At 35.7% G+C, this 26,403-nt stretch overlaps 1 protein-coding gene across 1 annotated transcript in view; it reads left to right on the forward strand.

The window, feature by feature from the left end:
- The window catches only part of Atox1 (Antioxidant 1 copper chaperone), a 34,108-nt gene extending 29,949 nt beyond the window's left edge, over positions 1-4,159 (forward strand). Inside the window, exon 3 of the mRNA XM_090380636.1 lies at positions 3,644-4,159. Coding sequence (XP_090236762.1) covers positions 3,644-3,783 — 140 coding nt within the window. The 3' untranslated portion in view covers positions 3,784-4,159. The remainder of the gene's footprint in view (positions 1-3,643) is intronic.
- Positions 4,160-26,403: the final 22,244 nt, after the last annotated feature.

Raw genomic sequence — 26,403 nt, forward strand, 5'->3', positions numbered from 1 at the left:
TTCCCCTCACTAATCTTGTTGCCCTTCTCTGTATCATTGATAAATATACAAAACAACAGTGGACCCAACACCAAATCCTCTGGGACTCCACTAATAACATTAGTCCATGAAGAGCAGCACCCACTGATTACCACCCTCTGTCTTCTCCCACTCAACCATCCTTTTATCCATTGTAGCAACTTACCCTTAATACCATTCTGCTCCAATTTGTACAGTAGTCTTCCATGCGCAACAGTCTCAAAAGCTTTCCTGAAATCCAAGTATATGATATCAAAATTATTTTTTGCATCCAGTTCCTTTGTGACCACATCATAATAACCAATCAAATTTGTCAGACAAGACTTTCCCTTAACAAACCCATGCTGTGTCTGAATTATTGCTGCAGTCTTGTCTAGATGATCCTGCAATGCATCTTTAACCAGTGACTCCATTATTTTACCCGGAACAGAAGTTAAACTAACTGGTCTGTGATTACTCTTGTCACCATTCAATCCCCCTTTGTGAATTGGGGATCGAAGTGAATGATGATGCAGTGTTTTCTGTTTTTGTCCAGATTTACTAAATAGGTACCAAGTTATATTTATTCATTTGTACCAAATATTGAAAGTTGGCATTTTATATTTGAAGGTTTGATATATTTGTCATGCAAATTATGTGTGCTTTGTTATTTAAAGTTTTTTTAGATACAAAAATAAGGTTAATTGTGTTGCATCTGATAAATTTTGCATAAGTCAATGAGTCTTTTTTTTTTTTTGGAATTATCTAGAGTGTTAAAAATACCACCCATCTAGCAATCATAATTCAGTTTCCTGGGTGACGATAATATATTTGTCTCAATGGTATTTTATAATTTGGCACTTTATGCCCATTGTGTATATTTTCTGAAATTTACAATTTTTTCTCCAAAGGTGATTTGCTGAATGAAAATCCAGTAAGTCATTCAGTGGTTGTGAAGGGGGGATTATATTTAATAGAAGAAGAATATTGAGAAATGATGTTTTTGTAATTAAAAAAAAAATGTCTAAAACAGATGCTATGCAAGCATTTTAGTATTAGCAGTGGCAAATGATACAAGAAAGCAAGCTTATACAGCTTTAGCAAAAAAAACCCTTCCCACATCACTTGTCCATGGTGGAAATTTGGCTAAAGTCAAATTTCCACACATCTATCCTGCAACCATCCTTCCTCAATTTTAATTTGTCTTTTCATGTGTATTGAGTTGCTGTAATTTGCAGAACTCTTTTTTGGTAAGAGTAACTTTTGTTTCCTTCACTAATTTTGTTGTTCTTCTCTGCACCTGTTCCAACAGATTTAAAAGAATGGTTTACATTAAGATTAATGTATAAATTAAAAGTCAATGCATTACTAAATAAAACATTTTGAATTGTTTAGGCTAATAAAAAAAGTAGTTTTGCCACTTAGGGAATGAGTTACCCGATTTATAATCTACAATAAAAACAATATGAAAGAAGTGACATATTTGCACGTGCTTGTGTTAAGCTGCAAAAATTTAATAGCACGTAATTTTTAATCATTGTATAACAGCAATAATTGTCAGAAAGTCTATTCGGTGTTTTGAAGTTAATATAATAAACAGTTCATTGTCTGTGGAACCACCTTCTTTCAGTGTCCTGTTATGTTTAAGAATGGCTTCCTTTATTTTTCACAAGGTAACAGGACCTCATTCAAATTTTTTCCCTTCTTATTAACCTGCAAATAAGAATTTTGAACTGATTCAACAATAACTTAGCTAGGTAAGGTTGCACACAGTTGCAGGTCCATGTTAGTATCCAGCCATTCAATCAGTGAATTCCTGTTTTATCCCATCAGGCAATCACTAAGCCCAATTCTTAAGACTTTTCTTCATCTCTGTAGCTCGAAGCAGATTTTCTAAAACAATGTTTAATGCAGTTTTTATTTATTTCATATAGGGGTGTGACTCCCCAGACAGTTAAAAAGTATATGCTAATTAAATGAAGCACTTATAGTAAGTAATTCAGTTAAAGTTGATTACATTTAAAATAGGAATTGGAGACAAGACAAGTTAGTAGTAGATGTGATTCTCAGTAAAGGACTCTTCTGGCATGTAATGAGGAGACCTGGGATTAATACTAAGTAAAAGTATTAGATTACTGATACATAGACTAGCCTTGATGCATTAGTGTATAGCCACTGTTCAGAACGTAATGCTTATAGGTATGATTGGTTGCAGATTTATGCAGATTGGTGACCAGTGTTTGTTCAAATGATAGCTTTCCAGTTAAAAAATAGTGATGCAGATTGAAAGTGACTACCATACTGGAGGAATACTAAAATTTGCACTGACATTCTAATTTTTTTTGGTGTATCTGGTACACTAGGGTGCTGATAAGAAATGTGCATGAAATTGATTCATATTAATTTGAATAACTCTGCACATTGCTATGGTGCTGTTACAGGGATCAGTAACATATCAGCATATTCTTTATATGAGTACATGTTAGTCTGCTGTATTTCACAGTAGTATAAGTAGAGCCAGTCATTGTTATGTTGGGGTAAATGGTCTCAATCCATTCTGACTACTCTGGCTCCAAACTTTGTGCAGTTGTGGTGCAAAAGCAATGTGATTGATGATGATGATTAAACATTAATTCATCTCTAAAAAGGAATAAACCTGCTGTATGTTCTGGTGTTAGAAGTTCCAAAAATTATCTTTAAAACCATCAGTTGATTACACATACTGGGTACAGGGTGTAAACCTTAAATTCATATGTATATCTTTAGGTAAATACATGTACTGTATATTCCAGCCATACAAGTCAACCTTTCAAGCATTAAAAATTGTCTAACATTTTAAACTTCCTTCCATCCATCCAACCAACCAACCAACCAACCAACCAACCAACCAACCAACCAACCAACCAACCAACCAACCAATCCAGTCTACCTTGTGAATGAAAACTCCCACTAGAAACCTTTATTTTCATCATCCTCATTTTCTGAAAATAATCATTGGTTTTAAAAACAGTGCAATTTACCAAAAGTAAACTTTTGAGATTGTCATTTATATCAAATGCACTTCCATGTTGAGATATCATTTACAAAGAAACCAATTTGCATACTAAACAGGCAACACAGAATGGTTCAGTTGCATAATTAGTCTGCCATTTAGACATCAATAAGAGCGATGTCATGTTTTTATCCATGCCTATAGGTTTTGATTTTGTGACCCTATGCAATGTCACAGTATCATCTTTTGAATTAAAAGTTGACCCTTGTCAATGCAATACTATAGCACATCACTGTGCAAGATGTGAAGGAACTATTAAAAAAAAAACGATATGATGAAGCATGAATTTAAGGCAAAAATTAGAAGTAAACTTGTATACGATAATTAAGAATTGCACTACATGCAGCTGTGTATATGTAAATAGGCTGTTATTAAATAGTAAAGTTTTAAAAATAAATTTTCCAATTATATTCTGGGATGAAACACCTTGAATTTGAATATGAAAGTTCTATAATTTGTTTAAACTATCTTGAATCTGTACTGTATAAAGTACTGAATTCTTTTCAAAGTGGTGAATTTGAAATCTACAGAAATTAACTTTGTTTTTCTTTCTCTTTTCAAATATCCATTATATATCTAATAAATTTCTTTAAGGTCAAGGAGTAGAAAAAGTAGACATTGACATGCCAAATCAAAAAGTATATGTGTCCTCTACTTTGTCATCTGATCAGCTGCTGGAAACTCTGAAAAAAACAGGAAAAAAATGTTCTTATATCGGCATCAAGATGCCATGAAGTCAACAACATTTCTTCCATTTGGTACGAGTTGTATTAATATTTTATAGGTTCCATTTTTGTTTGTACTAGTTTTATATTTACAGTTAGAGCTAGAGCCACTGATGATGGCTGCAGTAGAGTTCATTGGCAGGAAGATAAAAGGAAAATGTTATACAGTAAAATCCCATTAGAGCAAACTTCTTGGAGAGACATGAATCATTTCATTTTGCCTGAATTTCATTCTAATGAATATCACTCAAAATTATTTTAACAATCATTATTGTTGAAATAAGTTTGCTGTACTTTTCTTACATTCAAGAAGTAGCAATTTCTGCTTTATTTTACTTAAATATTCACTTAAATCAGTAATAAATAAAACAAAAATGTATTATAGAAGCAATATGTTTATACAGAGATTGTTTGTAAATCATATTTTAGTTTGAGAATTTAATGTTCAGCTTTGTTTTCTGTATTGTATTAATGTATTAGATAGTATGAATCAGAGCTGTAATACTCAATATGTTCTACGTTGATAATAATATTAGTAAATTAATAAGAGGAGTTTACCTCAATATAGTACGTGGAACACTTCCGTATGATACCCTCCAGAAATTAAAACGGAAAAAACGAAAAAATCGACAACTTACCGGTCCATTAAAGTAAAATATAAATAATTAAAGTAAAATATAAATAATTAAATAATCAATTTAACACAATTCAAAATCAATTCAAAACAATTAAAATTAAAATTAACGCAATTAAAAGAATAACGAAAATATTCAAAACGATCTTCCTTCCTCCCTCCCCCGCGTGTTCTAAGGTCAGTTTTGGGTCTGTGAGGGGAAACCGGAGCTCCCGGAGGAAACCTCACGACCCGGCCTTGAGACTGACTAACTCAAGATACTGAGAGAGAAATACGCGACTACCGATAGCGGGCCTCGAACCCACACACTCTGACTCAGTACAGCCTAGCGCTCTTGCTAACATGGCTACCGGGCCCCCGGTCAGTCTCAAGTCAGTCTCAAGGCCGGGTCGTGAGGTTTCCTCCGGGAGCTCCAGTTTCCCCTCACAGACCCAAAACTGACCTTAGAACACGCGGGGGAGGGAGGAAGGAAGATCGTTTTGAATATTTTCGTTATTCTTTTAATTGCGTTAATTTTAATTTTAATTGTTTTGAATTGATTTTGAATTGTGTTAAATTGATTATTTAATTATTTATATTTTACTTTAATTATTTATATTTTACTTTAATGGACCGGTAAGTTGTCGATTTTTTCGTTTTTTCCGTTTTAATTTCTGGAGGGTATCATACGGAAGTGTTCCACGTACTATATTGAGGTAAACTCCTCTTATTAATTTACTAATTGTATTAATGTGAAAATTCAATTTAGTTCAATCAGAAATATGCAATTTTAAATTGTACTGAAGTTGAAACATATTAGTAATTAAATATGTTAATGTAAAAGCCCAAAATCTGGTAAATCCTAGTATTTACTAGTTTGTATTGTTAAAACTTCAAAATATCGACACTCATTTTATTTCTGACTTTTAATTTTTTAATACTGCAAGTTTTTTTTGGTAAAAGAATGATGGTCATTTTTAAAAACCAACAATTCAAAATATGTAAATTTTTTTTTTTTTTTTTTAGGAATGTTGTCTTCACAAATTTGAGTGTATTATAGAAATATAAACCGTAAACAGGTATGATTTCTTACGTAGTAAACTTATACAGCACTTACATATCATGTTTAGTGATCTGCATGAACGTATAATCCTGAAACATATTTGTGTGCAACTGCACATTTTGAATCCTTGTACTCCAGAAAGAGACTTTCTGTTATGCTGATTTCTTTGGATGTTTTGTCCTCAAAAAAGTTAGTAACAGCTTGAGAAAGAAAGCAATGATAATTTTCTAATTCATTTGCTTTTCTGATTTTTAAACATGGGGGAAATATTCACAATGTTTGGACTATAGCAATATACATTACCTAGACAACTTTTGCAGGGATAGATATATCCCCCAGTGCCCTTATTTCAAAATAGGAAAAAAGGTGATTGAACAATGTGAAAAAGGAAACATGATAATTTATTTCTTCATTCAATTTCCAGTTTTTAAATGTGAATATGTTACCCATAAAGTTGTATGGGTAACATTATTCAGAATAAAGTAAATAAGGTATTCAGTCTTTTTTTTTTTTTTATGGTTTGTTTCTTTGATTTCTGTTTCTATGCTAGGATTTGTGAAGAAAACTTTCCTAAAAAAATAAATAAATAACTTTACTTACTTTAAAGTGGTGGTTTTTAAAAATCATCTTCATCCTTTTGCCAAAACAAACTTGCAAATGTAAGGATTTATCATATCAGAGTGATAGAAATCGGAAATAAAATAGTCTTGATATTTTGGGCTTTTACTAATGCAAACTAGTAAATCGTAAGATTTAATAAAACAATCTGGTAAAAGTCTTCCTTTTAAACTTTTACCAGTGCAAATTGGAAAATCCTAGGATTTACTGGATTTTGAGGTTTTACAATATTTCTCTCTCTCTCTCTCTCTCTCTCTCTCTCTCTCTCTCTCTCTCTCTCTCTCTCTCTCTCTCTCTCTCTCTCTCTCTCTCTCTCTCTCTCTCTCTCACACACACACACACACACACACTTACTTGTGTTATTTTATGGACTGATTATGATAATGCTTCAGGAGAAAAAAGACTTGAAATCATGAAAAGGCATTTTATTCTTATCCCACATCAGTTTTTTTTTTGTTTTTATTTGATTTCATTGGTGTTTTGTTTTTTTTTTCCCTTTTAATATAAATGTACTAGTGGAGCATATGATTGCTTACTACAGGATTAAAAAGGAAATTGGATTTAATAATGATTATTATTCAGGAATGCGGAAAACATAGAGGTTGAGATACAATTCTTTTCTCAGATCTTTCAAAACTTCCATATTTTCTTCAAGCAAATGCTGTTTGCATTTCTTATTTCTTCTTCATATTAACAATATGGGATGCCCTCTATGCTGTGTTCTAAGTAAGGAGTTTTAAATAAGGAACACATTAACAATAACTTATTCCTTGCTGAACTTCATGGATTTTCAGATACCATTTTGCTTGAAAATAATTCATTGTACTAAATTATTGATTTTTTATCAGAACTGTTTTGTTCACATGGGATTTACAAATTTCTAATAATGCAGGAAGTCATTTAAGACCTGGAAATATTTTCATTGGAGCGAAATTTTTGTTTCAACAAAAAATTTCGCTAGAAGAATTTTAATTCTATTTGTTCATTATAATGGGATTTTACTGTAGTTTAAGTTGTGAACACTTAAAATTTTAAATGAATAACTAATCACTTTCTTGCTTTTCTTTAAGTGATATATTTGATATTTGTATGAATTATTTAGAGTTAAATAACCTTAATTCAGGCTGCTGGTGAAATTTAAAACAGTGCTGTGTACACATTCCATATTTTCAAATAAAAGGTGGCTTTTTTCCCACTTCACATCGTCTTGGTTGCATTTCAGTGGTTACCCCCCCCCCCTATGTGAACACTTGGGATTTTACAATAAGTTGGTGAACACTTAAAATTTTAAATGAATAACTAATCACTTTCTTGCTTTTCTTTAAGTGATATATTTCTTTGACATTTGTGTTAATTATTTAGAGTTAAATAACCTTAATTCAGGCTGCTAGTGAAATTTAAAACAGTGTTGTATACACATTCCATATTTGTAAATAAAAGGTGGCTTTTTTCCCACTTCACATCGTTTTGGTTGCATTTCAGTGGTTATCCCCCCCCTCTGTGAACACTCATGGTTAGATTCCCACCCCCCCAGTGGATTATATTCTTGAAGTTAAATTTAACTGCACAGTGGCAGTAATACATTGAAACCTGCTTTAAATGAGCTGATTTATCAGCTCACTCTATTGTTAAACCTTTCTCTCTTTTATAAATGCCCTCTGTTAAGCACCAACCTGTCCGATATAAACAGAAAGCAATTCATTCAATTCTCAAATGTTAACTCAGCTGTTTAGTGTTACTATAATTAAAAAAAAAACTTCACTATGAAAATATTATATAGTAATATTTATATAATCTTTTCAAATTTCTTATAGTGAACACATGCTTGCAAATGAGGAAAAAAAATTTTTTTAATAAAATTTTTATTAATTTTTTAAAAATTTAATAAATTTTTAAAAAAATTGGCCATGCACCCTTTGTTAAGTACTGCATTTTTGTTGTTCCCTTGAGGTGATGCTTAATGCAGGTTTTGCTGTGTTTCAGTTATGCAGTTTTGAAGAGGAGTGCATTGTATAATGTGAACCCCCCTCTTTCCTTGCTGTTATTTAACTTTGTCATTTAGATGTCTTGGTATAAATTCATTTATTATATTTTCATTTTGGCAATCAGTTGTAAACACTACAAGAATTATATTCAGATTTTCAGACAAGTAAATTCAGCCTTGAATATTATTTGAATTTAAAGAAACCTTTAAAAATTTAATATTTTGCTAAACATATTTTATATATGGGAGGGAAAAAGTGCCTTGTTACAAGTTTGTAAAAAATATAATGCATTTTAATGAAAATTTGAACTACTTATATTATTTGTGCCATCTGTTTAATAATGAGAAATTTTATGCCACCTATTTTATCATTTTGGAGATGTAATTTCATTTGTGTGTTTGTGAACAAGTTTGTTTATGAATTTGTGCATTTTGTAAGCATGCTTACTTTGAAATAAAACACATAAACCGAGAGGTGCTATAGTCAATTTGGATATTTATTAATCTGAAAAAGACATTGTTGTAAGTATTCTGATAAATAAGCTACTGACTCTTTTTAACATGAAAATTGGTTTACTAACAAAATTCTTGGCTCTGACCAGTTCCAGTCACAAAACTAATGTTGCCAACCAGGGATGGAAACCATAATATAACAATACCTGATAACATTATAATAAATTTATTAGGTATTGTTATATTACAATTATTAAGTGAGGATTGGTTAATTTTTACAATAACAATGTCATTATAACACTGTATAGGACATTTTGGCACATTCCAACTGGCTACATTGGCGGCAGCACATGTGGTGTTCAACCAAAATTTATGCAGAACTTAGTGCATTTGGCTTTACAGTTGACTGATCAGTGGATGACTTCAATTCTGTGAATGGCTTAACTGTTTGGAATCAGCTGATGTCAGGAATGAGCTTTGCATCTGTTTCAGTTGAACTTACTGATCAGGTTATCTCCGTTTGATTGGTTGATGGAACTATTATGAGTAATATCATACTTTTAAGATTTCTGCAATTTGCCAACTTAGGCTAAAAATGTTATTGCATCATTTATTGGGATCATAAAAGATTTATTAATGTATAAATTTGTTATTGTGAAATTTTACTGCCATTTTGCCAAAAACAGGTTTATTTGGCATAATCCATGAAAATGGACCTTTTGGTTTTGATGTCTGGGTCATGCACTTAAGTATGTTTGGTATTACTTTTCTTTCCAGTCTTCATTCTTTTAACTGTTTCTTAGCTAGTTTTTTCTGCAGTCTTGAAAAGCTAGTTTTTTCTGAGTCTTTCAGAGTCCTCATTTTTGTAAAGTTCTTTGGCCAATTTATTTATTCAAGTAAGTTTCAGTGTACACTTTAATTTTAAATTATATTTTAAAATTTTGTATTGTTGTCATATTGTATTACAGTAGTCAGTTATCCGAAATAATTAATGTCAGACCTCTTCCAGATAGCAAAATTTTCTGGATAATCGTTTGCAAGATAAAATTAAATAAATTCTGTTATAATATATTAAAGTAAAAGAAAAAGACTTTAAATAGCGTGAAAAAAATGAATTTATTTAATTAAAAATAATTTATACATAAAAATTCGCACATTTACATATGTATACAGATATATTCTGATAGGTATTTTACTGCAAATTTTATGTAGGGAAAAAAAAAGTAATTTTTTAAAATAATGTTCGATCATCTTTTGTTTCATTTGTTGTGACTTTTTTTTGCTACTAAATCTCAAGTTCCTTAATAATGTCAATTTGATTATATTGCATTCTTTTTCTGTCCATTTCAGTGCTGTTTCTTTTCATTAACATTTTGCTGAGAAAAATAATAAATCGCACAGTTTCAGGCCAATATTATTCTTACCAAATCTGGAACTAAACTAAACATAATATGAAACGAAGAGAACAAAATATGTCATGGAAAATTGGCTTCACAGAAGCGAATGACTAAACTCTATCACTTATTTTTTTTTTCAAAATTCATAATTAAAGCATCACTATAGTAAAACAAAGAAAAAGTTCTCTTGTTTATATTCTAGCACAACCACTAGGTGGGAGGGGTTTACAATTAATCATTTTGAGGGTAAATACAATTGTTAATCATATTTAGAATTCATGCAAGCTTGAATCACAGTCCACTTAAACCCATGTGCAGTGCACTCTTGTGCTTGACCCCTCATCCACATCAGGCATGTAACGTCAGTCACACCTTCTCACTGTAGTCTTAGCAGTCCCTAGTCTATCTCAAGCAAGTTTGAATATTCAACATCATATGAAGATAATTTAAGAAATAATGATTGGGCTACTGCTTATTATTGTAAAACTAAATAATTGGAATGATGTAAAGAAAAATACTTTATCAAAACTTTCATAGATAATAGGTTGACTTCAGGTCTAATCACAATGTGTAACGTAAATGATATTTGTAAGACTGCGCAGTAAAGTAGATATAACTAAATCATGGCTCTCAGACACATATAGACAAGAAAATATTTGTGCCTCAAAATATTTTGGTTAACAGGAAATAAAAAATAAATAAAAAAACAAAAACAAATATCTAATGATTTTAGTATTTTTCGAGAAATTCATGCATTGCTTCTAACTTTATTTCATACAGAAATATACAGAAAGCTGTCTTGCCTTAGGAAAAAATATTTTTAATTAATAGTATTTTCCCTGTCATTTTGTGCCTGATTACAGTTTGTAGCCTCAAAATCTTGCCTCAATTTTAGGGGGTTTATATATCTTATCTTAACCTCCAGCCAGGGTCATAGTTAGGGAGATGTTGGGGGTGGCTGAGCCTCTCCTAAGCCGAATACCAAAATATATTGAAGCAGGCATTGGCCATTTTATTGCCTGAACTGAGCAGGCATGTATTGTCAGCCTTAGTTTCATAATTGATGTTCTTCATAGAGGTGGACTGGCTCAGGCAGCAATTGCCACCAGGAAAAAACTGTCAGGAGCCACAAGGCCAACTATAGCCACCCAGTCCCATGTCTAGAAATTTCTTGGAGTTCTTTAAACTTTGTCTAGTCTAAATTAATTAGTCTACTTGCCTTTTGTTCTTATTCTGTTTATAAGCACTTATAGACTTTCCTATGAGTCTATAGATTATAATTTTTGGCAAGCTTGTGAAAATTTGGCTGCAGCATTCCTACACGAGAATTTAAATTCTCAGTTTTAATTAAAATGATTTGCAGGCTATCAATCCAATTTAATTCTGTAATACTTGTACTAGTATTAGTAGTGGCAAACGATGTAATGAAGCAGGCTGACATAGCATCAGCCAATAAAAATAAATTAAAAATAAAAACCTTTCCATAAATATTTTCAAACTACCCATTATGGAAGCTTGTTCCAACAATCAACTACTCTCTCTGACTGAAAGTAAATTTTCACACATCTATCTTGCAGCCATCATTTTTCAGTTTAACTGTATCCCTTATGTGTATGGTCCGAGGCAGAGTTAGCATACCATTGGATTTAGTTTACTCCAACTATTAAACACTTAGATCAGATCTCCTCACAGTGGTGTAGTTTCCAGGTACAGAAATTTGCAGAACTTTTACATCCTTGACTGATCTTGTTACTTTTTTCTGTACCCAGTCCACATCCTAAAATTAGGCTTCCAGACTTAGATTCAGTAATTTATACAATGGGATGACCACCACCTTGTTCCTGCTGGAAAAATTTCTGTATATCATTAGAGAACTCCATGAGCTGTTCTGGCAGCCTGTGTGAACGGCTCAGAGAACGTGATGTTCAAATGTATAATTATCTGTAAGTCTTTCATTCTTCATCACTTGAGTTTGGTTACTACCCAAATGTTATGTTATTCTCAGATTATTACAGCCTAAATGCAGTACCTTGCATTTATCAATGTTAATCCACAGTTGCCACTTCACATTTCATCTGCTTAATTTTTCTAGGTCCTGTAGTAGCATGCCTTGATTCTTTTCGTTAATGACCCTGCCAACCTTTGTCATATGCAAACTTAGAAATTATTAAAAATCTGGCAGTGATCACAGTTTACTAAAATGGAATTTAATTAAAGACATAACTGCCATTAAGGGTAAAGGGAAGGGCTTTTGTTTTTCTAAGGGTGACTACAGTGGTCCAACTGATGATGTTACCAACAGCAAATTCTAAATGGAAAGCATGCATTCAGGAAAGTAATCAAAGAAGCTACTATGCTTTTCACGCCAACTAAGAAATACTGTTCATGGTTTAGGTCTAAATGTTAAATGGATGTCAGATGAACTAATGAGACTTGTGAGAGAGAAGAAAAATGCATGGGATGCATATAAATTATCAGGCGACACAGGAGCCTATGGTAGATATAAACTACTCTGTAATCAAGTCACAAAGGAGATTAAGCAGGCAAAGGAAGCTTACGAGAAATCTTTGGAAAAGGATGCAAAGAAAAACAGTAAAGACTTCTATGCTTATTTTAACAGTAGAAGGAAGGGGTTAAATCACATTGGGCCACTTGATGTCAGTAGTTTGTGTTGGTGTTAGAAGTTTACCAAACTACAATGGGGAGATAAATGATATTGATAACTGAAAGGAAAGTGAAAGAGAAATTTTTGAAGCTAAACATAAAAAAGCATCTTTCGTAGATGGGATCTATCCAATCATATTAATGGAACAGCAAAGGAGTTGAGCAAAACCTTAGCTATAATTATGAGAGCATCCTTGAATTCGGAGGAAGTTCCTGTAGACTGGAGATGTGTGAATGTAACCTCAATTCATAAAGGAGGATCAAAAGGGAGAGGAGGACCCATCTGTCAGCTTATTGTTCCATGGAAAATAATGGAGTCACTGGTTAAAGAAGTAATGCAGGACCATCTGGACAGAAATGCAATTATTCTGTAGTCACAGCATGGGTTTGTTAAGGGGCAGTCTTGTCTAATATTGATGCATCATAGTAACACTATGATGGGTTACTGTGATACAGTGCCAAGGAACTGGAGGCAAAAAATAATTTTGATAAATTTGATATCATATACTTGGATTTCAAGAAGGTGTTTAGTACTGTTGCACATTAAAGACTGCTGTATAAACTGGAGCAATGTTGACATTAAGGGCAAGTTACTGCTATGGATAAAGGAATGGTTAAGTGGAAGAGGACAGAGTGGTTATCAATGGGCACTGCTCTTCATGGACTAATGTTATCAGTGGAGTTCTGCAGGGTTCAGTGCTGGGCCCATTGTTGTGTTCAATATTTATTAATGATATTGATGAAGGTATATCAGGCTTAATGTCAAAGTTTGACAGGGAAGTTAAACGACTGTAATGACAGTAGAAGCAGATTTACAATGAAGCTTAAACTTCAGGGTCCCTCTCTTGCACGGGCATCTTCCAAGCCCCCAGAAGGGGCCCTAGCAATGTGTTCACATGGTCATATGTTTTTGTAAAATTTGCAAAAGTAAAATATTTTAACCATAATCAGTTCAGACAGCTGTCTCTTTCCACTCCAACTTCCCCTCGTGTTGGGTTGCATTGGAATGGCCACCAACTTTAAGAAAAAGAATACAAATAAATTTTGTATTTTTCTTAAAGAGGAGCCCCAAATTGTATAAGCTTCAGACCACACAAAACTTGGATCCACCCCTGAATGACAGTATGCCGTAACAAGATTTAGAAAAATTAGGTCAATGGGCTGAGAAATGGCAGTTCAAGTTTTACGAGAAATGCAAGGTACTGCATATTGTGTAGCAGTAATCCCAGAGTAACTTGTCAACTGTCTGGAACTACACTTAGAGTAATGGAGAATGAAAAAGACCTGGGTATAATTGTGCAGTCAGATATGAAATTTTCTGAGCAGTGTAGACATGCTGCTAGCACAGCTCATGGATTTTTGTCAATGATATACAGAAACTTTGCTGGTAGGGATGAGGAGGCAATTGGCCATTACTAATACTAATCCGGTGCTTAGAGGGGAACAGGCATTTTGTGTGTTATCAGACACTCAGTCTAAAACACTGCTAGATCCAATATCTTTCTATTTCAGAAGATTTAGAAGTCTGGTTGGCCTGCCTCCCTAAAATCCACTCATGCACATCTTCTCGATGGTAAGCCCTGTTATGTCACTTAAGTGGTAACGAACATGTAGAGTGGTTCTCTTCAATACGCCTGGTCAGCGTGAAGAGGAAAAGACCAAACCCTCCAGCACATGACATCACAAAAAACAAATAGCCCTCAGTCCCCAGCAGCTTTCATTCCCCCTCTTACAGCAGTGAGAGGATCAGAGTGGAAGCAGAGGGTGCTAAGAATCTCTGGGTACGATCAGGCTGCCATGCACGGAAACTGAACTTGGCCTGTTAAAACGTAAGATCGCTCATCGGTGAAGACAGGATACTAGAGCTGAAAAGAAAATTAGAAAATGTAAATTGGAATATCATCGGTTTGGCTGAAACAAGAAGAAGAAATGAATCACTTATAAGTTTATCAAGTGGAAATCTGCTGTACACCAATGGAAACAGTGAAAGGAGTGTAGGTGGAGTTGGCTTTCTGGTCCATAAAGATATAAAAAACAACATTTTGGAATTCAAAAGTACATCACCAAGGGTGTCAAGACTAATACTCAAGATTTCTAAGAGGTATAAGCTAAAAGTTATGATTTATGCACCAACATCAAGCCATGATGATGAAGAGGTTGTACACAAAATTGAGTCTTCTAAATGAACAGAAAACTCACTACACTATCATTATGGGGGACTTCAATGCTAAGGTTGGAAAGAGACAAAACAGTGCAGAAAGGGGAACTATAGGAAATTTTGGAATTGGTGAAAGAAATGAAAGAGGTGAAAGACTTGTGGAATTTGCAGAATCTCGAAGAATGTCAGTAATGAACACTTTTTTCAAGAAAAGGGTGAACAGAAAGTGGACATGGAAAAGCCCAAATGGATTAACAACTAATGAAATCAGCAGTGGTTCTTCATGCATTAAGAATCTGCAGATAAATGAACCACTAGGTGGCAGTGATCACAGTGTGCTGAAGTGGGATTTACTCAAAGAGGTAACTACCATTAGGGGTAAAGGGAAGGGTTATTGCTTCCGTAAAGGCGACTACGATGGACTGAGACAGTATTTAAATTCTATACAGTGGGACCAACTGATGATGTTACCAAAAGCAAATTCAAAATGGGAAGCATTCAAAGAACTTATCTTGGAAGCTACTAGGCTTTACATACCAACTAAGAAATATTGTTCAAGATTTAGGCCTAAATGGATGTCAGATGAACTGATGAGGCATATGGCAGAGAAGAAACATGCATGGGATACATACAAATTAACACATGACACAGAAGCCTATGATAGATACAAGTTGATATGCAACCAAGTTACAAAGGAGGTTACGCAGGCGAAGGCAGATTACGAGAAATCCTTGGCAAGGGATGCAAAGAAAAACAGCAAAGAGTTCTTTACTTATGTAAACTCTAGAAGGAAGGGAATGAATCAGATTGGTCCACTTGATATTGATGAGTCAACTGTTGATGATCCTGCTCAGGTAGCTAACAAACTAAATGAATATTTTGCATCGACATTCACACATGAGGAGTTATTCAGCGAGGGGAATGCCAGAGGTGTATTCAACTCTAGCAGTACGCTACAGAATCTTGAAATAACTGGGAGTAAAGTGGAGGAGAAATTGTTGAAGATAAACACAAGAAAGGCACCCGGGGTGGATGGGATCTATCCAGTTATATTAAAGGAGGCAGCAAAGGAAGTAAGAAACCCTTAGCCATAATTATGAGAGCTTCCTTGGACTCAGGGAAGGTATCATAGACTGGAAATGTGCAAATGTGACACCAATTCACAAAGGAGGATCAAAGGCTGACACAAGTAATTATAGACCTGTGAGCTTAACTTCTGTTCCAGGAAAAATTAATGGAGGCACTGGTTAAAGAAGCACTGCAGGATCATTTAGACAAGACTTCAGTTATAGCTCGGACACAGCATGGTTTTGTTAAGGGGAAGTCTTGCCTGACCAATTTGATTGGATACTATGATGCAGTTACAAAAGAACTGGATGCAGGGAATAGCTTTGATATTATATACTCGGATCTTAGAAAGGCTTTTGATACTGTTGCACATGGAAGACTGCTACACAAATTGGAGCAGTGTGACATTGGAGGCAAATTGCTGCTATGGATAAAGGGGGTGATTGAGGGGGAGAAGACAGAGAGTGGTAATCAATGGACACTGCTCATCGTGGACTAATGTCATTAGTGGAGTCCCTCAGGGTTCAGTGTTGGGTCCATTATTGTTTTCTATATTTATAAATGATATTGATGATGGTATATCAAGCTTAATGTCCAAGTTTGCAGACGATACAAAGGTTGGCAGGGTTGTCAAGGACACTACTGACACTATGCTGCTGCAACAGGATCTGGAAAGGTTGAGCAGATGGGCTGAGAGGTGGCAAATGAAGTTTAACATTGACAAATGTAAAGTACTACACATGGGAAACAGCAACCCCAGAGCAACGTATCAACTCTGTTGTACTACACTGACAGTGGTAGAGAATGAAAGGGACTTGGGAGGGGTTGTGCAGGCAGATATGAAGTTCTCTGAGCAGTGCAGATGGGCTGCAAGAGTAGCTCATGGAGTATTGTCAATGATATACAGGAATTTTTCCAGCAGGGATAAGGTGGTGATTATTCCCTTGTATAAGGCAATGGTCAGGCCACACCTAGAGTACTGTATACAGGTCTGGAGGCCTCATTTCAAGAAGGATGTAGAGCTGCTGGAACGAGTACAGAGAAGGGCAACAAGATTAGTGAATGGAACAAAGGAGTGCTCTTACGAAGAAAGGCTTAAGTTTTGCAAATTACAGTGTCTGGAGACTAGGCACCAGCGAGGTGATCTGATAGAGGTGTATAAAGCCTTGAATGGTTTGAGCATGCTTAATGCTGATGGGATTCTTCCTCTAGCTCAGAATAATCACCTGAGAGGGCATAAATTCAAATTGAGGAAAGACAGATGTAGGATAGACGTGCGGAAATTTGCCTTTAGCCAGCGGGTGGTTGGTTGGTGGAACAGACTTCCATCCCTTGGTGTGGAGGTTGATAGCCTAAATAAGTTTAAGGCTCAGTTGGACAGGTATTTTGAACGAACAGAGGGGTGAAGTGGAAGTGGCTTTTTTTTTTGCCTGATGCTGTATAAGCTTGCTTTCTTGCATCAAATGCCTCTACTAATGCTAAATCAACTTCTTCCTCACTAACAGAAGATATATCATGAATGATGTTACTGTCCTGAACAAGGTAAATGTTGGAAGTGAGCACAGAATGGTAAGATGCACACTTGATATAGATGTAAGAAAAGAAAGGAAAAAACTGACTCGAGTAAATAATACAAAGGTCTTTGAGATAACAGAAGAGGAAAAAAAGCAATGTGTACTGGAACTTAAGAACAAGTTTGAGCTTCTGCAGACTGTTCAGTACCAACTTTATGAAAGTGATAAAGCCCAAGAAACCTATAGGGAAAAAGAAATCCAAAGAAGAAAAATCAAGAAACACTCATGATGAAGTGAAGACGACAAATGAAGAACAAGAAAAACACTCACAGGGAGAAAATTGAGTATACTGAGTAATGCAAAGCCATTAGAAAGAGACTCAGAGAGGACATAAGAAAATTTAACACAAGAAAAGTAGAACAAGTATTAAGGGAAAACAAAGGATTTAAATCAGCAGTAATACAGAAAGACAAATGATACTGAAACTGAAGAATAACAATAGTGTACTTATGAATAGCAGAGAAGGCATAATTCAGAAAGCAGAATACTACTATAAAGAGTTATACAAGGAGCAAGGGAATGATGCCAGCAGTGGGGAACATGGATTACAAAGTAGCAACACATACGACATACCTGATAACCTTCCTGATGAGGTAGAACATGCGTAGAAGAAAATGAAGAATCAGAAAGCTCCGGGGGAAGATGAAGTTACTGTAGAGTTGTTAAAATTGGGAGGAAGAGACATGGCACAAAAACTGGCAAGACTTCACAAAATACATTAGAAAAGGTGTGGTGCCTAAGAAATGGAATAATGCAATCATAGTTTTGCTGCATAAGAAAGGAGATAAATCAGAAATTGGAAATTATAGACCAATTAGCTTGTTATCCCGCATCTACAAGTTGTTCACAAGGGTCATTACTAACAGATTAGAAAGAATACTTGATGATAATCAACCGAAAGAGCAAGCTGGCATTAGGACAGGATTTTAAACTATGGATCACCTTCGCGTAATGTCACAGCTAATGGAAAAGGCAAATGAATATAAAATACTGTTATGCCTGGAATTTGTGGATTATGAAAAGGCATTTGGCTCCATACAGCATAAGGCAATGTTTCGGGCGCTGGAAAGACAAGGCATAGATACCCTATATATTATGATTTTGAAGAAAGTATACGGGAATGCTACCTCCTTTATTAGACTAGACAAAGACAGTTATAAATTTAAAATTGAGAAAGGAGTTCAACAAGAAGAAACAATCTCCGAAGTTGTTTACTGCTGCCCTAGAGGAAGCTTTCAGAAGATTAGACTGGCTGCAGAAAGGAGTCGATGTGAATGGAGAGTACTTAAACCATTTACGAATAGCAGATGACATTGTGGTCATAAGCCACGATCCCAAAGAATTAAGAGGAAAATCTTAATCAGTTATGCACAGCTAGTAAGGATTTTGGACTAAAGATGAATATGGCTAAAACAAAAGTAATGATGAACAAGTATGCCACAGAAAGGGATATAATGATTGAAGGAGCAGTAATTGAAAAGGTGGAGTCATATACTTATCTGGGACAAGTCATTAGCTGTAATAATGATAAATGGCTGGAAGTCAAGAGAAGAATAAATTTGGATGGATAGCATTCAGGAAATATAGTCACATACTGAAGAGCAATATCCCAGTTTGTCTGAAACGTAAAATAATGAACCAATGTATACTCTCCACCATGACTTATGGAAGTGAAACTTGGGCACTCACCAAAAGAATGGAAGAGAAGCTGAGAACTACACAGCAAAGAATGGAACGAATTATATTGGGAATCAGACTGTTAGATAAGAAGAGAAACACATGGATTTGGCAGCAAACTCAAGTAAAGGACATTCTTATCAAAACTAAAGAACTAAAATGATCTTGGGCAGGACACATAGTTCGAAGACATGATGACGGATGGACTAAGAAAATAACAGAATGGTATCCAAGACGAGCTAAGGGAAAACCTGGAAGACAACGATGGAGATGGACAGATGAAATTCATCAGTTTGTGCGTACTAAATGGATGGCCATTGCACAAAATAAATGGAACTGGAAAGTTGCTGGAGAGGCCTTCATTCTTTAGTGAATTGAAAATGGCTGATGATGAATACTAATCCCTTTGTACAAGGCCATGGTTAGGCTGCATTTAGAGTATTGTATACAGGTCTGGATGCCTCACTTCAGGAAGGATTTAGATTTGCTAGAATGGGTGCAGAGAAGGACAGCCAGATTGGTGAAGAGAACAAAAGGGTGCTTTTACCTAGAAAGGCTTCGTTCTGCAAATTGCAGTGTCTGGAGACACGGCACTTGCAGGGTGATCTGATTGATGTGTTTAAGAGCTTAGATGGATTGAGTAAGCTGAATGTTACTGGTATTCTTCCACTTGCTGGGACTACACATATGAGAGGACATAAATTCAAGTTTAGGAAGGATGGTTGCTGAATAGATGTGTGGAAGTTTTGCCTTCAGACAACAAATGGTTGATTGGTGGAATAGGCTTCCATCTGTTGTGGAAGTGGATGGTTTGAATAAATTCAAGGAAGAACTAGACTTGGAGGGTAAGGATGGGTGAAGTGTGTGTTGTGTGTGTGGGTTTTTTTTTTTGGTTGATTCTATATAAGTTTTCTTGCATCATTTGCCATTACTACTATAACTGCCTTCTGTCTTCTGCCACTCAAGTATTCTTTTATCCATAGGAGGAACTTGCCTCTAATGCCAGTGCCACGCTGCTTCAGTTTGTCGAGTAGTGTTTCGTGTGGAACAGCATAAAAATCTTTACTGAAATCTAAGTACATGTTGTCAGGTTTTTTTTTCCTTTGCATCCAATTCATAATAGCTAATTAAGTTGCTCAGATAAGACTACGCTTAAATCCATACTGTCGATTATCATATAACTGCATTCCTGTCAAGATTAACCTACATTACTTCTTTAACTTCATTATTTTACTTGGGACAGAAGTCGAGCTTAGGTATGTGCTTAGTCACTTTGCCCTTTCATTTCCGTTTTTGAATAGGGGAGACATTTGCACATCTCCAAGCTATAGGGACTTAACCTAAACCAATGGATGCTATCATAATTATGGCCAAGGGTTTAAATTACCTCTTTTCCCACTTATTTTAATCTAATTGAGTGGATTTTTCAGTCTCAGGAGTCTGAATACTTTTGATTTCAGCAATTTCTTGTCCCTTTTTTATAAGTTATCACAAAATCATTTAGCTCCCAATTATAACTTGGTATACTACTGATATCCCCATCCCTAAAAACTTGCATGTGGATTTAGGTGCAAAATATTTATTCAGTTTGTCAGCAACATGAACAGGATCATTAATAGTTAGCCATTCATATCTGTTGGGCTAATGTGACTCATCCCAAGAAAAGTAGCAAAGAAATCTTTGCTACTCTTCTTTGCATTCTTAACCAAAGACTTCTCATAATGCCAGAGCTTGCACTTGAACATCACACAACACAGCGACAACCCCCAAGGCAGAATGCGCTGGTCCCAAAGAAACTAGTTGCTGTAGGTGACTCTATTGTCACGGAAACGGGGAACATATTGTGCAAAAAAAGATAGATGGAACAGGACCAGGGTGTCTGCCAGGGGCAAAGGTTGATGATGTAGAGCAGATATCTTTTAAGGGCACAAAGGGCGATATTGTTGTACATGTTGGTACTAATGATATTAAGAGTAGGAGACCAGCGGAATTACTTAAGTACAAGTCAGTGCTGAAAAAAAGCCATGAGTTAGGATTGAATTTGAAAGTGTCTGCAATTCTGCCCAGACATGATAGGAGGGAGTATATGATGAGAGCCTTGTCGATCTGTTCGGCCCTGGAGAGATTGTGCAAGGCTCAAGGGGTAGAATTTTTCTCAGCCTGGTTTGTGCTTGTTAACAGGAGAGACCTTCTACAGGGATGGAATACACTTAAATAGAAAGGGCACAAGGATATTTGCTGATGCTATTGAGGCAGTGTTAGGTGGGTCAGAAAACTGCTAGCTTGGAGGAGATATAGGGACTATTAGATTAATAGTAGCCGCTGGCAGAGGTGAAAGTGATTCTTGCACTGCTTCTATTGAAATGCAATTGAGAAACAGCCTGGAAAGCAAGGCAGTGGGGATTTCCATGACTGCTGGATTTCCATAAGTAAATACATGAGCTGTGTTAAGGTAACTAAGAGTAGAAACAGGTGCATGTATACTTGCATGCACACCAATGTTAGGAGTATAGTTAATAAATTTGATGAGCTTGAAGTGCTAGTCAAGACATTAAAGGCAGATATTGTTGGGATATCACAGACGTGGTGTCACACAGATATAAGCAGTGCAGAATTGGAATTTGGGGTGTACAATCTGTACAGAAAGGATAGACAGGAAGGGAGGAGGGGTTATGCTGTTAGTTAACCCCGAACCGGTCCACCTTTTTTTTAACTCTACTTTAACCCTAACTTGAAAGTTGCCCCTCCTGAAAAAAACAAGTAATTTCCATAATTTCTACTCAATTTACAAAATTGAAACTCCCAATATACATAAACAGAAGTATATTCTTTGATTTCCTACCTTTAGCGCTCAGCAAAAACTATTAATTTACTCTAAAACAGCAAAAATGTACGATCACATTTCAATTTACTAAATTTTGATGTCGGCAAAACAAGATCCAAGCTTTGAAAATAAAACGAGTTATATCATTAGTTCAAAAATTCGCGCGTCATCTGGACGCCTCTGGCTAAAACGAATCAACGCAAGCGGAGAGATAATTGACTGATCGAGCTTACGTCAATTAGCGTTACCAAGGTGATCCAAGGAGAACGTAAAAATGTAAACGATTTTCGTGGAAAACAAACAGTTGAGCATCATTACACTAATTTGCATAGCTCTCCCGCATGGCTCTCTCACAACAGTTTGCTTTACTGGTTTTCGTAATTGTTGTACGAAAGAATTGCAACGAATTTTTGAAAAACAAAAATATCTTTTCTTTTCTTCAGTATGTATTGTATCTACTAACAAAATATCAAGGAAATTCATCTATTGGAAGCCATACTGGAAACGGAAGGAAAACAGAAGAAAAAACTGATCACCACAATGCGCAATTACAATAAAGCCAACTTTTTTTTTTTCAAAAAAAAAAAAGTTGGCTTTATTGTAAATGTTTTTAGAGGACTAAATCAGATATTTCCTCGATACCATCAAAAATTGTTCATTGTGAACACACGCCCGAAATATTCAGCACAAAGAGTCATATGTTTCGATGCTCGAATTCAGTTTCACAACAGATGCTAATAAGTCAGCTTCAACGTAGGACGCCTAAGTCCTACAGTGAAGCCGATTAGCTTTTTCGTAATTATTTTCAGGAACAATAGTTTGAACAATCCCTCTGGAAATATTAGCGAGTGAATTGCATTATGCATTTCAAAAATCGCTGTATAGCTTGTCCCTGAATGCAAATAGCTTCTTTTGAGTGAGCGCCCTTGTACAGATGTTTTATTGCGGACAGTTCCTTCCAGTCAGTAAAAATCATCAGTAGTCGTCCTTTATTATACCTATAAAGTAATTCGTTATGTTGGGGGAAACGGTTTGTGCTCCTAATTGATGTAGCAATTTCGAATTTTGGCAAAGTGTATTATTTGAACACAACCTACATTAGAAGGTCACTAAAAGAGTTGATAATTGGTGGGCAGCATTCCGACAAACAAATTCCATTTATATTCCGGGATGACCTCTCTCTCTCTATTTCGGGATCTTTGACCACAAGGAGGGAGACTGCTAAATGCGGTCACCGGTCACCGACCGCATTTAGCAGTCAGCGACCCATCTGCCAAAAATCACAGAAAAACAAGAGAAGTGATGGGGAGAAAATATATTTTTTTCAGCGGGGTTATCTGTTTATTGCAGCTAGAACAGCTTTATGACCGTGGATAGTGAATTTATTCCGCTTCTGTACTAAATATGAATTTCTCCCTTGGTGATGACATCAAAGCGTAACAAGCAAATATCTTCTAACAATAGGTTTTGAGCAGCCGTTAGTCGTAATCTGTTAGCTTTGAATTGTTATAAATATTGCAGTTTTGTGAAGAATACACAGTTCAAGAAAGAACGTTATTCATAGCGGATGATTTTTTTTCTTTCCTTTTATGCACAAGTTTTCGAAGTTTATAACGCAACTATAAATAAATACTTTCTCGAAATTTCGTTACAAGATCAAAACCAGGAAACTGCTGTTCCGATATTGTTTACTAAAAATAATTACAATAAAGCAAACTTTTTTGTTTTCATAAAATGCGCTTTGCAGTGTTATCAGTTTTACAGTTTTGTCCGGTTTACAACAGATGAATTTCCTTGATCTTCTGTTCGTAGGAGCAATACACGTTGAAGAAAGGAAATACGATCTGTTCGCCTTTCAAAAACACTGCTACTCAACTAAAAGTATTTACCTACCTTCCCTTCCCTTCCCTTCAATATTCGACGTAACTTCACGGGCGACGGTGTGACGTAGCCAACGGTTTTCTCACGCTCCGCGCCACGAAAACAATTTCGCTCTGTAAAGAGAAACTCCCCCTCCAAAAGAAACGAACGAATCAAGTGTCATGTTTCATAAGCCATAGGCAAATTAGGTGGGTTTAATGCACACTTGATGTCACATTTTTGTAAATTTCGTGAAATTCAATAGAAGATTTTGAAAATTGAAGTGGGAAAATTCAAGAAAACAGTTCTGGCTCCAACTATAGCGAGTTTCAGCTATGTAAGTAGAGTAAAAATTATAGAATTTATTAGTTGTAATTTGATCTGGGTAGATATTTACCCAGGGGATCGGATCGAAACACATAAAATCTAAGGAAGAGCATCCAGTTGACTGGTGGACAATGCAATGTTGAGTCTGTTTGCTGTTGACATAAGCACTGGAAAGGAAAAATGAGAGTAGGTGTGTGTTATAGGCCTAATGAATCCGATAAGTATAATGAGCAGTTGTGCAGAGGAATAGAGTGGGCCAGTAAATCAGAGTGTCTTATAATGGGGGATTTAAATTTCCCATTTCCCAGAGATTGACTGGAATTTGTGGGTTGGTCACACACACACACACTAGCAAGGCTTTTGTGGGTTTATTGGATGATTGTTTTCTACAGCAGCATGTTCGAGAGGCAACTCGAGGGAGTAATACTCTTGGTCTGATTATCAGTAGTGATTCTTCATGCATTAAGAATCTGCAGATAAAGGAACCACTAGGTGGCAGTGATCACTGTGCTGAAGTGGGATTTACTCAGAAGTAACTACCATCAAGGGTAAAGGGGAAGGGTTTTTGCTTTTGTAAAGGTGACTATGGGGGTCTGAGACAAAATTTAAATTCTATACGGTGGGACCAATTGATGATGTTACCAACAGCAAATTCAAATTGAGAAGCATTCAAAGAATTAATCTTGGAAGCTACTAGGCTTTTCATGCCAACTAAGAAATATTTTTCAAGATTTAGGCCTAAATGGATGTCAGATTAAATAATTAGGCATGTGACAGAGAAGAAAAATGCATGGGATACATAAAATAACAGGTGACACAGAAGCCTATGATGGATATAAGTTGATCTGTAACCAAATCACAAAGGAGGTTAGGCAGGCGAAGGCAAATTATAAGAAATCTTTGGCAAATGATGCAAAGAAAAACAGCAAAGAGTTCTTTACTTATGTAAACTCCAGAAGGAAGGGGGATGAATCAGATTGGTCCACTTGATATCGATGGTTCAACTGTTGATGATCCTGCCCAGGTAGTCAACAAACTAAATGAATATTTTGCATCTACATTCACACGGGAGTTATTCAGGGAGGGAAATGCCTGAGGTGTATTAAACTCTGGCAGTAAGCTAGATAATCTTGTAATAACTGAGAGTAAAGTTGAGAAATTGTTGAAGTTCAACATAAGAAAGGCACCTGGGGTGGATGGAATCTATCCAGTTATATTAAAGGGGGTGGCAAAGGAAGTAAGCAAACCCTTAACCATAATTATGAGAGCTTCCCCGTACTCAGAGGAAGTATCCATGGACTGGAGATATGCAAATGTGACCCCAATCCACAAAGGAGGATCAAAGGGTGACAGGTAATTACAGACCTGTTAGTTTAGCTTCTGTTCTATGGAAATTAATGGAGGCACTGGTTAAAGAAGCATTGCAGGATCATCTAGACAAGACTTCAGTTATAGCTCGGATGCAGCATGGTTTTGTTAAGGGAAAGTCTTGCCTGGCCAATTTCATTGGATACTATGATGAAGTCACAAAGGAACTGGATGCAAAGAATAACTTTGATATCATATATTTGGATCTTAGAAAGGCCTTTGATACTGTTGTACATGGAAGACTGCTGCAGAAATTGGAGCAGTGTGGCATTGGAGGCAAATTGCTGCTATGGATAAAGGGATGGTTGAGTGGGAGAAGACAGAGAGTGGTAATCAGTGGACATTGCTCTTTGTGGACTAATGTTATTAGTGTTGTCCCTCGGTTCAGTGTTGGGTCCATTGTTGTTTTCTGTATTTATAAATGATATTGATGATAGTATATCAGGCTTAATGTCCAAGTTTGGAGACATTATGAAGGTTGGCAGGATTGTTAATGACAGTACTCTGCTGCATGTAAAGTACGACGTATGGGAATCAGTAACTCCAGAATTACGCATCAACTCTGTGGTACTACACTGACAGTGGTAGAGAATGAAAAGGACCTTGGGGTAATTGTGCAGGCAGATATGAAGTTTTCTGAGCAGTGCAGATGGTCTGCAAGAGTAGCTCATAGTGTCTTGTCATTGATATACAGGAGTTTTTCTCGCAGGGATAAGGAGGTGATTATCCACTTGTATAAGGCAATGGTCAGGTCTCAACTTGAGTATGGTATACAGATCTGGAGGCCTGATTTTAAGAAGGATGGGGATCTGTTGGAACGATTAGAGAGAAGGGCAACAAGATTAGCGAATGGAAGAAAGGGTTGCTCTTACGAAGAAAGGCTTAAGTTTTGCAAATTACAGTGTCTGGAGACTAGGCATCTGCGAAGTGATCTGATTGAGGTGTATAAAGCCTTGAATGGTTTGGGCATGCTCAGTGCTG

This window comes from Mastigoproctus giganteus, chromosome 1 (genome assembly GCF_048544385.1).
Source record: "Mastigoproctus giganteus isolate SK-2022 chromosome 1, ASM4854438v1, whole genome shotgun sequence".
NCBI classification, from domain to species: Eukaryota; Metazoa; Arthropoda; class Arachnida; order Uropygi; family Thelyphonidae; genus Mastigoproctus; species Mastigoproctus giganteus.